The 13,182-nt window shown below is 38.4% G+C and overlaps 3 protein-coding genes across 3 annotated transcripts; all 3 read right to left on the bottom strand.

The window, feature by feature from the left end:
- Positions 1-318: 318 nt before the first annotated feature.
- On the bottom strand, positions 319-1,457 carry LOC147941707 (glutathione S-transferase T3-like; the record flags this gene model as incomplete). Its single annotated transcript, XM_087458612.1, has 3 exons — positions 319-453; positions 727-730; positions 1,201-1,457. Coding segments are annotated over 3 exons (396 nt in total), but the record flags the coding sequence as incomplete, so codon positions are not given.
- A 3,257-nt stretch (positions 1,458-4,714) lies between these two features.
- Positions 4,715-6,413, bottom strand: LOC104702266 (isoflavone reductase homolog P3-like). Its single transcript, XM_010418098.3, has 5 exons — positions 6,164-6,413; positions 5,948-6,073; positions 5,565-5,850; positions 5,282-5,485; positions 4,715-5,163 (listed from the first exon to the last, which is right to left on the bottom strand). The coding sequence occupies exons 1-5, from the start codon at positions 6,347-6,349 to the stop codon at positions 5,006-5,008; spliced, it is 960 nt and encodes a 319-aa protein (XP_010416400.1). The 5' UTR covers positions 6,350-6,413; the 3' UTR covers positions 4,715-5,005.
- Positions 6,414-6,562: 149 nt separating this feature from the next.
- LOC104702264 (isoflavone reductase homolog P3-like) lies at positions 6,563-13,135 on the bottom strand. The gene is made up of 5 exons (XM_010418097.3): positions 12,818-13,135; positions 12,590-12,724; positions 7,287-7,530; positions 7,002-7,205; positions 6,563-6,910 (listed from the first exon to the last, which is right to left on the bottom strand). Exons 1-5 carry the CDS (start codon positions 12,992-12,994, stop codon positions 6,744-6,746), a joined length of 927 nt encoding a protein of 308 aa, XP_010416399.1. The 5' UTR covers positions 12,995-13,135; the 3' UTR covers positions 6,563-6,743.
- Positions 13,136-13,182: the final 47 nt, after the last annotated feature.

Below are 13,182 nucleotides of genomic sequence, written 5' to 3'. Positions count from 1 at the left end.
AAATAAACAGAACCTATCATGTCCTGTTTTTGACTTCATGGTCTGGCTGTGGTTTTCGACAGAATACAATTCACTACAAATGTGCTTGTCCATTGACACAAACTCAACAACTTTTAAAGCATGATATATCATTGATTAAGTCGATTCATCAACTAAACACAAACATTCACTAAACAGACTTTAAACATTGATTAAAACGATACATACAAAAAACACAAACTTTAACTAAACACAAAACACAAACCTTAGCTAAACACAACCACTAATTAAAAACTTGAACTAAACATGAAACAGTGGATTTGAGAAATTAATAACCAACTATCCTAACATCTCATCAATTAGCTTCTTTCTGAGGTTGATTTCAGGCTCGGACAGATCAGTTCTGCCGACTAGACTCTCTAGAAGTTGTTGCTTGGAAATTCTTTCTCTCGCAGCTATTTCTTTTTCCCTAATCTTTCACGCCTTCTCTAACTTTTGTAGAGAATTAACCTCCGTTTCTGTACCACGACCAGATTTCGTTGCTTTCCTTTTGGATGTCTTAACACCTTAGGGCGTTGATTAGCTTCTTCCTTAAGACGAGTGATAATATGATTTTCACCCAGGGTATCAATTCCATATGCAGTTGTAGTACAAAGGGTTATCAATCCAAATGGTTGTTATGCTAGCAAATGAGATATGATCAGAACTATGCAAGTCAAGCCAAGCAATAAATGGGTTTAATCTAACGATCCTAAAATAAATAAAAGAAAGTAAATAAACAAGAACCACACGACCTAAGTACTCGATGCAAGCATTCGAATACATGATCGGGTGAAGTGATCGGGTAAAGAAGAAAAGTAAGAACAACTCGAAGGTCTACACGAAGCTGCCCAATCCTGCTCGAGGCGGTGCTCAAGGATGTGGTCGGGTTACTCCTCGGATAGGTCTTCGGGTTGTTCTTCCTGCCCTTGGATCCTCTTCGATCGGGTTGGTGTTCGAACTGTTCTTCCTGCTCCATGGCTCCTTCCGGTACATGCTCGGGTTTGACCCTGTTTCTCCCCATTTTAGGCTCTAAAGTACCTGTTTTCATCCAAAATGTGCAAATGCAAGAATGCAACACCCTAATTGGCCTAAATGTGGATTCCTACAGTAAATGACCTAAAAATGCTAAGGTTAGGGTAAATACAATGCAGAATATGGACAAAAAAGGATGCCTAAAACATGTAAATTAGAGTGTTATCAATGAGATCAAGCTTTGTTCTTTTGGAGTTTTCAGGTCCTCTCAAAGCATTAGAAGAACACCACTTCTGCTCATGGCGAAGCTCCCTCCAAGCATGCTCTAGGGAGAACTTCACTTTCTGATCGTTGACGTACAACTCGTTTGCCATTTGGAGAACATCATCTTCTGACTGGCCACTGGTTCTCCGACTCGAAGCTTGGTTGTAGCATCCTACAAACTTATTAACAGTCTCATTTATTTTTTTTCACCTCTGCTTACATTGACTGGCCCCTCTCTTTGGTTTACCCGCTACTGCTTCACTCGCTCCATAGTAGAATGCAATTCGTTCCCAAAAAGAACCACCCTTTTGCCCATTGCCCACGACTGGATCTTTAACCACTGATCAAGACAATATCTTCCTTGGCAGTCCATCAGATTCTAGCTTCCCTTAAGTTTTCATCTACCTCTTTGATATCACTAAATTGTGTACTAAACTGAGGGATAGGTGATGAGCTTATTTGAATAGGTGAAGAGCTTATTTGGATAGGTGATGAGCTTGTTTGGATAGGAGGAGAAAAAGATGGAAGAGATTCTGGATTATTCACCCCAACTTGGCTAGTCAAGAGGTTGGTAAAGTTTAGAGAAAACCTATATGAATTTCTAGAATCCATACCCTAAAGTCTATGAAAGATGGAGAGAAGAAGAATTGGCTTGGGGGATAGAGAACCATAGAAGCGACATAAATAGCAAAGAACAATTCTTGGGTTCACTCCTAAGGTGAACCCTTTGGTTCACTTCTTCTTATTTTAGCCAATGAGAATATGTTATCTCATAATACATTTAAGAACCTATTTATTCACCTCTTTATAAAATAAGGAAACAAAATCTGTATACATTATAATAAAATTAAAAACTTAAACCGCTTCTTTATAAACCCAAACCGATATATAATTTCATTCTAATTGTAAAACCTAAACCCTAACCATCTCATTTGTAAACCCAAACCGACATATAATTTCCTTCTAATTGTAAAATCTAAACCTAACCATCTCATTTGTAAACCCAAACCGACATATAATTTCGTTCTACTTATAAAATCTAAACCCTAACCATCTCATTTGTAAACCCAAACCGACATATAATTTTGTTTTAATTTTAAAATCTAAACTCTAACCACTTCATTTGTAAACCCAAACTGACATATAATTTCGTTTTAATTGTAAAATCTAAACATTAACCACTTCATTTGTAAACCCAAACCAACATATAATTTTGTGTGAATTGTAAAATCTAAACCCTAATCACCTTATTTGTAAACACATACCGATACATCATTTCATTTTAATTGTAAAATCTAAACGAAGCCAATATTTAACTTTCCTTAAAAAAATTATACAGAATTTGTTTCCTTAATATGTATTATTTTTTAATTTAATTTTGATTTTTTTTTTTTTTTAAACAAGATAATGTATAGAAGATTCTGATTGGTTGAAAAGGAAGAAGTGAACAAGAAGGTTCACCTTAGGAGTGAACCTAAGTATTTCTCAATAGCAAATCTCCAAGACCATTTAAGCGTTGAAGGAGAAGGAAGAGTTTGGTAGTTGGGTTTATTGTAAAGCTTTAAGGTTAGGTTTACAAATGTTTTTTTTTGTGTTTAAGTGTTACAACTACCAAGCATTTAGTAAGTGCTTAACTACCAAGCATTTAGTAAGTTCTTAACTACCAAGCATTAAGAACTAATTCACAATAAGTGTTTAACTTTTACAACTACCTACCCGTTTGTGTTTAAGTGTGACAAAAGAAGCTATCAATGTCAACAACAAAGCAAGACTTCAAGCAAAACTTCAAACATAACCATACAATAAATCAATACCTTTTTATTCTACAAACAAGACTTAAAACAAGAAATCACTGTCAACAATCAATCGGAAATCAAACAGCTTACTACCATTCTACAATACTACAAATCAAACCAGAAATTAATGTCAACAATCAATCGGATTCTAGTTTTAAAAAGCTTTTTAACCTTACCTTCTTTGAGAAGCAGCGATGAAAGCATCAATTTTAGGACAAGCGATGGTGGCACCAAGGAGCAGACGTCTCTGATTTAAACTATGTTTTGCAACAAAAATGTATTTGAGAAACTGTTATTATCACAGAGACAAACATTGTAATGTAAACAAGAAGAATCTTAAAATTCTCACAACACAACACCTGATCGTAGAAGTAACCATAGTGATGTCAACTCAAAACCATGTTAGAAAAGCAAGAGAGAAGCGGGTTAACTCAACTCAATTCAGAAGATGAGACTGAATCTCAACTTCCCTACGAAGCTGATGCTCAACTTGTGACTGTTGAAGCTGCGTCTTAAAAAGAACCTTTAAAGCCACAATGTGATTGCTCTGTTTCAAATATGCATATAAGAAGAAAGACATCAAATCAACAACATCTCCGACAAATCTTTCTGTGAATAACTCAAAAACAATAACATTGATTGTAAAAAGAGACACACACTAACCTGCTTCTCTCTTGCTTTATAAACATGGCCAAACTTTCCTCTACCAAGAGGCTTCCCAACGTCGAAATCGCTTGTAGTCCATCTCTTTTGTGCAGCATCTAATGCCTCCTGACACAATAATCAGAAAGATACAATCCAATTCTACTCTCAGAAAACAATTTAACAATCATAAGAAACCAATCTTTATTGTACCACATCTCCGAATTGTAACCAAGTTTAAACGAAACAAGAATATTTATGAAATATCAAACAACCCAATCGAGAATCCCAAACACAAACGAACAAGGAAGAAACAAGAGAGATAGATACAGAACAAAACCCTAAAATTGAAACATATTCGGCTAAAGAACCATAAAAAAAAGGAATCAATGAGATCAAGAATAAGCAATTGCGAATACCTTTTCTAATTTGGAAGTTGTGATCGAAGACTTGGATCGAATCGAAGAAGAAGACGACGAGGCGAGATCTCTTTCTCGACTGTATTCATCAACCGATCTCGATGAATACAGTCGCAGGAAGAAGAAGACGACGAGGCAAGAGCTATTGTTTCTGGAAACCGATCAAAACGAAGTTTTGATTTTGTATTTTGTTGTTTTGATTTTGTCGAAAAAGAGTGAGAAGAAAACGAAGAAAAGATTTAAAAACAAAAAACAAAACTTAACCAATACAAAAATGACACGTATCGGGTCTCTATGGATCCAAAATGATCGCCGCAGAAAGCTGTGTCTCCCAAAAATTACGATTTAAAATTTTTTTTTTTTGATTATATTACTAAACAAATCAAAGACACCCCAACAATATGGCATTGCTCTAAGTTCTAACTATTTCAATTTGAACTCATACTTTACAAAACTTTCTAGTCCGTTTGCAGCACCATCTTTGAAGCGGGCCACTGTCGGTAAGAAATACCGTAAATAATCTTTATTTTTCTTATAAACAATTTATATATATATATATATATATATATATATCAATTAAAAAGTTCAGAAAGCCAAACTGGAGGAACACCGAAGTACGAAGAACTAAAGATAAAGAAAATGACTTCCTCACTCTTCTCTAGCTACTTTATCTATATAGGTCACAAAAGCTGACCACTTTTTTCTGGTGTAAACACCATCTTCACCGATTCAGAGCAACCCGAAATTGACATTGTAGTAATACAAACACACTCGTATACATGCTCGCTCGCGCACACACACATCATTCACCATTAGGAGAATTGTTATTTATTGTTACAATTATGAAACTAGCGTCATCATTGAGCTGAATATGGTGTTTTAATAATAATCTCAGACTAATTCACTGAGATACTCATCGACAGTGATGTACTTGATATCAGGGTAAAGCTCAGAGGCTTCCACACCGTATGAAGGCTCTATAGTGAAACTGGTCTGATCTCCCTTCACAAATATGGAGTGGTTTATCGCCTTAAAAACATCGATGGGAACTGGAGATAACGCAAAAAAGAAGATATCTTTTTATATAGCAATGAAAAAACCGGTGATAAAGAATCTATAAAATAAACCTCCCCTTGTGATCATCATGCTCGGATTAGAATTTCTAACCTTGGATGCTTTTAAGAATTTGTTCTTCTGAGATGTGAATCTTCTCGAGGGACTTGCCGATCTTTTTCTCCCACAAGGTTACCATATCATTCATTGATAAAGTGTTCTTAGGAGGTTTAATGTAGAGGGTTTTGTTCAGAGTCCTTGGATCATCCACTGTCCTGATTCTGTAAGCAGCAGTATCTTCCTCTTTGTTGATCACAACTGCAAAAACAATCTAAATTATATAAAAATCTTTAATTTTTTAAATTCTACTTTTCTATTACATTATATAATTCTCCACCTTTGGCAATTCCATCCCCTAAAATGGTGACTTTGTCTCTAGGAGGAACACTGTCTTCGCCAAAGATGATAACCTTGTCTCTGGTATGAGAAATGAGACTAGACTCGAACTGGACTAATGTGCGCAAGTAAAAACCAGCAGAGCAATTGCTAACAATGTAAGTGTATGGTATTCTTTCAGCTTCTATGGCTTTCCTAATCTGTACCTTCCTTGCAAAAAAGGTCTTTGCCGACTCGACGGCACTGGTCCTCTCCACGTCTACCCCAAACTCAGCCGGCAAGAATCTCTGGAAAACAACGACTACATATCTAGTATGAGACTATCTGCAATTATTGATTTGTAACGAGCTTTGCTGATGAATCAAATTCTGACCTTAACGTTACCGCGGCTTCTTTGATTGCGGAAATGATCTTGGTTTGATCCAAGATTTGCTTGCTCCCTACGGCTGATATCACCACATCGACCTGTTTGATGGCCTTCACCAAGCTTTCATGATCATTCAAATCTCCCTGACCAAGTCAAGTTACATACATACATAACTAAGGTTATGGTTATGAACTTCATGAATTTGTATACAGAAAATGATAGTTCATGCATACGTGTAGTATTGTGACACCGAGATCTTTGAAGCGTTGGACGGTTTTGCCCTTAACGTGATCGGAGAGAGATGCTTCTCGGACAAGAGCGAACGTTGGGTTACCGGCTTTAGCGCTAGCTTCAACGACGAATTCTCCCATGTAACCAGTCCCTCCGATCACCAGAATCTTGCTTTTCTCCGTCGTCATGTTTCAAAGTGGAAATGACTAACGAATGTGTACTATTTGAATAATGATGCTGTGGGATTTGAGTGAAGGACTTGGCGTCGACAGGGCAATTATTTATGGACGGTATTTAGTGGGTTGATTACGACAATACCTCCTCACTCAACATCCCATGTGATGTGGTGAACAGTTTTCGACTCTCATGTTTTGTTCGTAAAATACAAATTACATAAATTCTAGCACAAACGGTATTCATTATTATATAGGTGTACATATCAAACCAATTAAATGCATACAAAGATATTTGAATTTGTGAAATAATATTATTGTGGTAAAGCACTGTGACAACACATCACAAGAATCATTTTTATTGATACAAACATAAAACTAGCGTCATGGTGGTAAGTTATGAAGTACCTCAAACAAAATAACTGAGATACTCATCAACACTTGTGTACTTGACATCAGGGTAAAGCTCAGAAGCTTCAAAACCGAACGAAGGCTCTATAGTGAAATTGGTCTGATCTCCCTTCACAAACACAGCGTGGTTTATAGACATAAGAACATTGAAGGGGTCCGGAGACTCTGCAAAACAGAAATATAACTTATTTATTCAGCTAATGAAAAAGCCAGTACTAAAGAATCTAAAAGAACCTCAAGATTTGATTTTCTAAACCTTGGATGCTTTTAAAGATTTGTTCCTCTGACAAGTAAGTCTTCTCAAGAGACTTGCCGATCTTTTTCTCCCACAAGGTGACTAATTCATTCATGGATAAAGTGTTGTTAGGTGGATTAATGTAGAGGGTTTTATTCAGAGTCCTCGGATCATCCACGGTTTTGATCGTATAAGCAGCAATATCTTCCTCCTTGTTGAACACAGCTGCATGCGAAAATATTCGACCGTGTTACATTCAACTGTATAAAAAAGCACATTAATATTTCGGATATATATGAAACTAACCTTTGGCATTTCCATCACCAAATATTTTGACTTTGTCTCTAGGAGGAGAAGTGAGACTAAACTCGAACTGAACCAATGTGGGCAAGTAGTAACCGGAAAGGTAATTGGTGACAATGTAAGTGTATGGTATTCCTTCCGCTTCAACGGCTCTCCTGGTCTGTAGTTTCCTTGCAAAAGGCGACTTCGCTGGCTCAACCGCATTAGACCTGTCCACGTCCATCCCAAACTCAGACGGCAAGAATCTCTGCAAATTACGTCATATCCAATATGAGACTATATTGAATCACTAGACTAATTGAATTTGGTGGTGACGGACCAACAACACTCACACAAATCACTAGACTAACTGAATTCTATTTATATTTACATATCCATCCCAAAAGATGTACAAATTCGATCTTATATATATGCAGATCGGATTCTAATCATAATTATTGAGGATATCTCTCCCTAGATTATGATAACTTGATAAGGCTTAGAGTTTATTGTGATAAGGCTTATAAGCCTAGGTTTTAGTTGTTTGTGTTTATCTTAAAAACTCTTTGTATTTTGTATAAATACCCAAGTTGGGGACATTCAATATAATCAAGTTAGTTGGACTACCAATTCTATATGGTATCAGAGTCTAAATCAGTCTAAAAAAAAAAACTCTCTTGTTCTTCGATTGTTTCGATTCTTTGGTTCTTTTTCAAATTCTCTTTGTTTTTGTTTCACGCAAGAAATCATGGGTGATGATGAATCTTCTGTTCCGCTTGGTTCCACCGGTGCCGTTGTTTCTCAAACTGACTCAAAGACCGTTGTCACTCCATACACGTTGTCAAGTTCAGACAATCTCGGTGCTATGATTACTTCGGTTCTGTTAACCGAAGATAATTACATTCAATGGTCTGAAGAGATGTTGAATGCTCTTCAAGCCAAACGGAAGATTGGGTTCATCAGCGGTGCTATTCCCAGGCCTTCTAGTGATAGCCCCGATCTTGAAAACTAGAAAACGGTGAATTCAATGATCATTGGTTGGATATGATCGTCAATTAAACCCATATTGAAAGCAACTGTGACCTTTGTTTCTGGCGCACAAGATTTGTGGGAAGATTTGCAACATCGTTTCTCTGTTGGTAACAAGGTGCATGTTCACCAAATCAAGGCCAAACTTGCTTCGTGTAAGCAAGAAGGTCAGTCTGTTATGGAGTATTATGGAAGATTGTGCAATCTTTGGGACGAGCTGAAAAATTATCGCGTGAGTCCTGTTTGTCCTTGTGGGGTTACATTATCCGCGATTGTGACAGAGGGATGAAGAAAAACTTCATCAGTTTGTGATGGGTTTGGATGATTCAAGGTTTGGTGGTCTCTGCACCACACTCATTGGCATGGATCCTCTCCCTAGTCTTGTTGTGGCTTACTCAAAAGTGATTTGTGAAGAACAGAGAATGTCCTCTGCTCTTGTTCAACAACAAAATCACGAGGCTGTCGGGTTTTTGGCTCGCGGTGACAATCATGAGCAGTCGTCTCGTGGTGACTCTTCTTCACTACAGTTTGATCAACATGTTTCTATTCTTGGGAAGCCACGTTCTTGCACTCATTGTGGCCGCACCGGACATGAACAGAAGGATTGTTGGCAACTTGTTGGATTTCCAGATTGGTGGATGGATCGTAATTCACAAGGTAATAGTGGTGGTCGTGGTTCTTCTGGTCGAGGTAGAGGAGGTCGTGGTTCCATGGTTAATGGAGGAGGAAGAGGACGTGGGCAATCTGTGACTGCTCATGCGACTAGTTCCAACTCTTATGTTTTTCCTCCTTTTACATCTGATCAGTTGAAGGTTTTAACTCAGATGATTCAAGAAAAATCAGGCAGCGGTAGTTCCGACAAATTGTCTGGTAAGCTTGAACTTGGTGATATTATTTTGGACATAAGAGCATCTCACCATATGACTGGGAGACTCTCTTTTCTAACCAATGTTGTGTCTGTTCCGTCGTGTTAGTTTTGCCAATGGTAGCAACACGTTTGCTACAAGTGTGGGTGTTTTGTTTCTTACGGAAAAGTCTCGTTGACGAATGTCCTCTTTGTTCCTTCCTTAAACTGCACCTTGATCTCTGTCTCTCAGATTTTAAAACAAACCAAGTGTCTCGCTACATTCACTGATACAATTTGTTTTCTTCAGGACCGTTTTTCGAGGACTCTGATTGGAAGCGGTGAAGAGCGTGACGGTGTGTACTATCTTACGGATGTGGTCCCAACGAAGATACATTCAGCAAATGTTTCTCTTGATAAAGCTTTGTGGCATCGTCGCTTAGGACATCCAAGTTTTTCAGTGCTTTCTTCTCTCCATTTGTTTTCTCAGTCTTCTTCCGCTGTTGGTTTTGACTCGTGTGATGTTTGTTTTCGTGCCAAACAAACTCGAGAAGTTTTTCCAGAAAGTATTAATAAAACTCAAAAGTGTTTCTCTTTAATTCATTGTGATGTTTGGGGTCCATATCATGTTCCCTCTTCTTGTAGTGCAATTTATTTTCTTACAATTGTTGATGACTACTCTAGAGCAGTTTGGACTTACTTGTTACTTGAGAAATCTGAAGTGAGACGTGTTCTTGCCAATTTCATTATGTATGCTAAGAAGCAAATCGACAAAGCGGTCAAGACTGTCCGCAGTGATAACGGTACAGAGTTCATGTGTTTGGCTTCTTATTTTCGTGAGACTAGAATTGTACATCAGACTTCTTGCGTTGGCACTCCACAACAAATGGGAGGGTCGAACGTAAACACATGAATATACTTAATGTCTCTAAAGCATTGCTTTTTCAGGCTACTTTGCCAATCAAGTTTTGGGGTGAGGCAGTTTTGACAGCTGCGTATTTGATCAATCGAACTCCGTCTTCCATTCATAAAGGACGCACTCCGTATGAAATTCTTTATAATTGTAAGCCGGACTACTCTCAGCTTCGTGTTTTTGGTTGTGCTTGTTATACTCATCGTGTAACTCGTGACAAATATGAGTTTGGTGAACGAAGTCGTCTGTGCTTCTTCCTTGGTTATCCCTTCAGTAAAAAGGGATGGAAAGTTTATGATATGGAGCGTAATGAGTTTGTTGTCTCTCGTGATGTTGTCTTCTGTGAGGACTCTTTTCCTTTCTCTGCTGCACAAGCTCCAACTCCGGTCACTTCTCCGACTGTTCCTCTTGATCATGACTGGTTGGATCTCCTACATCTTCTGTTGTTTAGTCTATTGTGGAAAGGGGGAGTGATTATGTACCCTCATCTATCCTCGACAGGGGGTGTCTTGGTTCTTCGAGTGACAACTCCTCCGTTTCTCCTGCTGTTGACTCCTCTGTTCTGGCTTCTGTGACTAATCCGACAAATGGTGTTGATTCTGGTCCTGTTGTTGTTCCCACTCCTGTTCCAGCTCCGGATTTAGTTGCTTCCTCGTTGCTCCCTTCGCCATCGTTGCATCGTAAAAGCTCACGACAACCCACTCTGTCAGTTCGTTTGCAGGAATATGTTCTCTACAATGTTGTTAGTACACTCGTTCACGCTCACGCTCTTGTCACTGCTTCCTCTCAGTCTTCCTCCCTTCGGTTCACTGCTCGGTTCAAAATTTGGACTAATGCTATGACGAAGGAGGTGGATGCTCTTGAAATTCATCGAACTTGGGATGTTGTTGATTTGCCTCCCACCAAGGTTGCTATTGGTTGTCAATGGGTTTACAAAATTAAGTATAATGCGGATGGCTCGATAGAACGTTATAAGGCTCGCTTGGTGGCTCTTAGTAATAATCAAGTTGAAGGTGAAGATTATCATGAAACATTTGCTCCGGTTGTTCGTATGACCACAGTTTGGACTCTTTTGCGTTTGGTAGCTGCTAATCAATGGGAGGTGCATCAGATGGATGTTAATAACGCCTTCCTTCATGGTGACCTTGATGAAGAAGTTTATATGAAGCTTCCTCCAGGTTTTCGTCACATTCATCCTGGTAAAGTCTGTCGTCTTCGGAAGTCTCTTTATGGTTTAAAGTAGGCTCTGCGTTGTTGGTTTAAAAAGCTTTCCGATTCTTTGCTTCGTTTCGGTTTCGTTCAATCGTATGATGATTACTCTTTGTTTTCCTATTCTCGTGATGGTACTGAATTTCATGTCCTAGTGTATGTTGATGATCTTGTGATTTGTGGAAATCATAGCCGCATGCTTCGGCAGTTTATGGACTATTTGAGTCGTTGCTTCTCCATGAAAGATTTGGGTAAACTCAAATATTTTTTAGGCATTGAAGTTAGTCGATCTCTGGAGGGCATTTTTCTTTCTCAACGAAAATATGCACTGGATATCGTTGCTGACAATGCTTTGGATGGTTCTCGTTTTGCTTTTACACCGCTTGAACATAATCATGGTCTTGCTAAGGATGATGGTCCTCTTCTTCTTGATCCTAAGCCATACCGTCGTCTTGTTGGTCGTTTATTGTACCTTCTTCATACGCGTCCTAAGTTGTGTTACTCGGTGCATGTCTTGGCTCAGTTCATGAAAACTCCACGCACAGCTCACTCGGAAGCTGCTTTGCGTGTTGTTCGGTTCCTCAAAGGTGTTCATGCCCAGGGTATTCTTCTCAAGCCTGATAAAGATCTGACACTGACTGTTTATTGTGATTCAGATTGGTCTTCTTTTCCGTTAACACGCCGATCTCTCAGTGCTTATGTGGTGTTCTTGGGTACTTCTCCTATCTCTTGGAAGACTAAGAAACAGGACACTGTGTCCCATTCGTCTGCTGAGGCCGAGTACAGGTCTATGGTTGTTGCTTTAAAGGAAATAAAATGGTTGTGCAAATTGTTAAAAGTATTGGGTGTCGAACTGTCTACACCTGCTCGTCTATTTTGCGATAGTAAAGTTGTGATTCACATTGCTACTAATCCTGTTTTCCATGAGCGTACTAAGCACATTGAAAATGATTGTCATGTTGTGCAGGACTTTTATCGTGACGGTGTTATTACTTTGCAACATGTGCAGATTGATGAGCAACTTGCGGATATTTTCACTAAGACTTTGAGACAGGATCAGTTTCACTATATCTTGTCCAAGTTAGGTGTTCATGACTTACACACTCCAACATGAGGGGAAGTATTGAGGATATCTCTCCCTATATTATGATAAGGCTTAGAATTTATTGTGATAAAGCTTATAAGCCTAGGTTTTAGTTGTTTGTGTTTATCTTAAAACCTCTTTGTATTTTGTATAAATACCCAAGTTGGAGACATTCAATATAATCAAGTTAGTTCGACTACCAATTCTACAGTAATATATGTAACGGGTTGGTTGAATCAAGATCTGACCTTGACGTTACCGGCTTCTTTAATGGCTGAAACAATCTTGGTTTGATCCAAGATTTGCATGCTCCCAACGGTTGATATAACCACATCGGCCTGTTTAACGGCCTTCACTAAGCTCTCGTGATCGTTCAACTCCCCCTGATCCCAAGTTTGGTATACATAATAACTAAATTATGGATTATGGTTATTGGAATCTTTATGAAAGATATTAAAGGATTAAAGCGTACGTACGTGAAGTATTTTGACGCCGAGATCTTTAAATTTCTGGACGATTTTGCCCTTGACGGGATCGGAGAGAGTTGCTTCTCTAACAAGAGCCAACGTGGAGTGCCGGGCTTTCACGCTTGCTTCTACAATGAGTTGTCCGATGTGACCAGTCCCTCCGATCACCAGAATCTTTGACGCCATGTTTTAGTGTTTGTGAGACCTTTACGATAATGACTGTGTGTACTGATTGAGTGCTAGATTGATTTGAGATGTGAGAGCAATTTATGGACTAGGTTCATTAATTTCCGATGATACCCTAAGATATTTATTTCTTTATTTATTGTTTATCGCAACCACCTTTGATAATATTTATAGCTCACGCCATTGAA

The sequence above is a fragment of the Camelina sativa genome, chromosome 7, assembly GCF_030686135.1.
Source record: "Camelina sativa cultivar CO46 ecotype springtype chromosome 7, ASM3068613v1".
Taxonomy (NCBI): domain Eukaryota; kingdom Viridiplantae; phylum Streptophyta; class Magnoliopsida; order Brassicales; family Brassicaceae; genus Camelina; species Camelina sativa.
The sequence above is the reverse complement of the archived record's forward strand: the minus strand, read 5'-3'. Positions and strand labels throughout refer to the sequence as shown.

Excerpts from the sequence above, each read along its gene's own strand:
- LOC104702264 (XM_010418097.3), bottom strand. The coding sequence starts at position 12,994 with ATGGCGTCAAAGATTCTGGTGATCGGAGGGACTGGTCACATCGGACAA. Across the intron at positions 7,531-12,589 it reads AAGAAGCCGGTAACGTCAAG|AGATTCTTGCCGTCTGAGTT; the intron begins GTCAGATCTTGA and ends CGTAATTTGCAG. Across the intron at positions 6,911-7,001 it reads AATCTTTAAAAGCATCCAAG|AGTCTCCGGACCCCTTCAAT; the intron begins GTTTAGAAAATC and ends TCTGTTTTGCAG.
- LOC104702266 (XM_010418098.3), bottom strand. The coding sequence starts at position 6,349 with ATGACGACGGAGAAAAGCAAGATTCTGGTGATCGGAGGGACTGGTTAC. Across the intron at positions 6,074-6,163 it reads TCGGTGTCACAATACTACAC|GGAGATTTGAATGATCATGA; the intron begins GTATGCATGAAC and ends TGACTTGGTCAG. Across the intron at positions 5,164-5,281 it reads AATTCTTAAAAGCATCCAAG|TTCCCATCGATGTTTTTAAG; the intron begins GTTAGAAATTCT and ends CGTTATCTCCAG.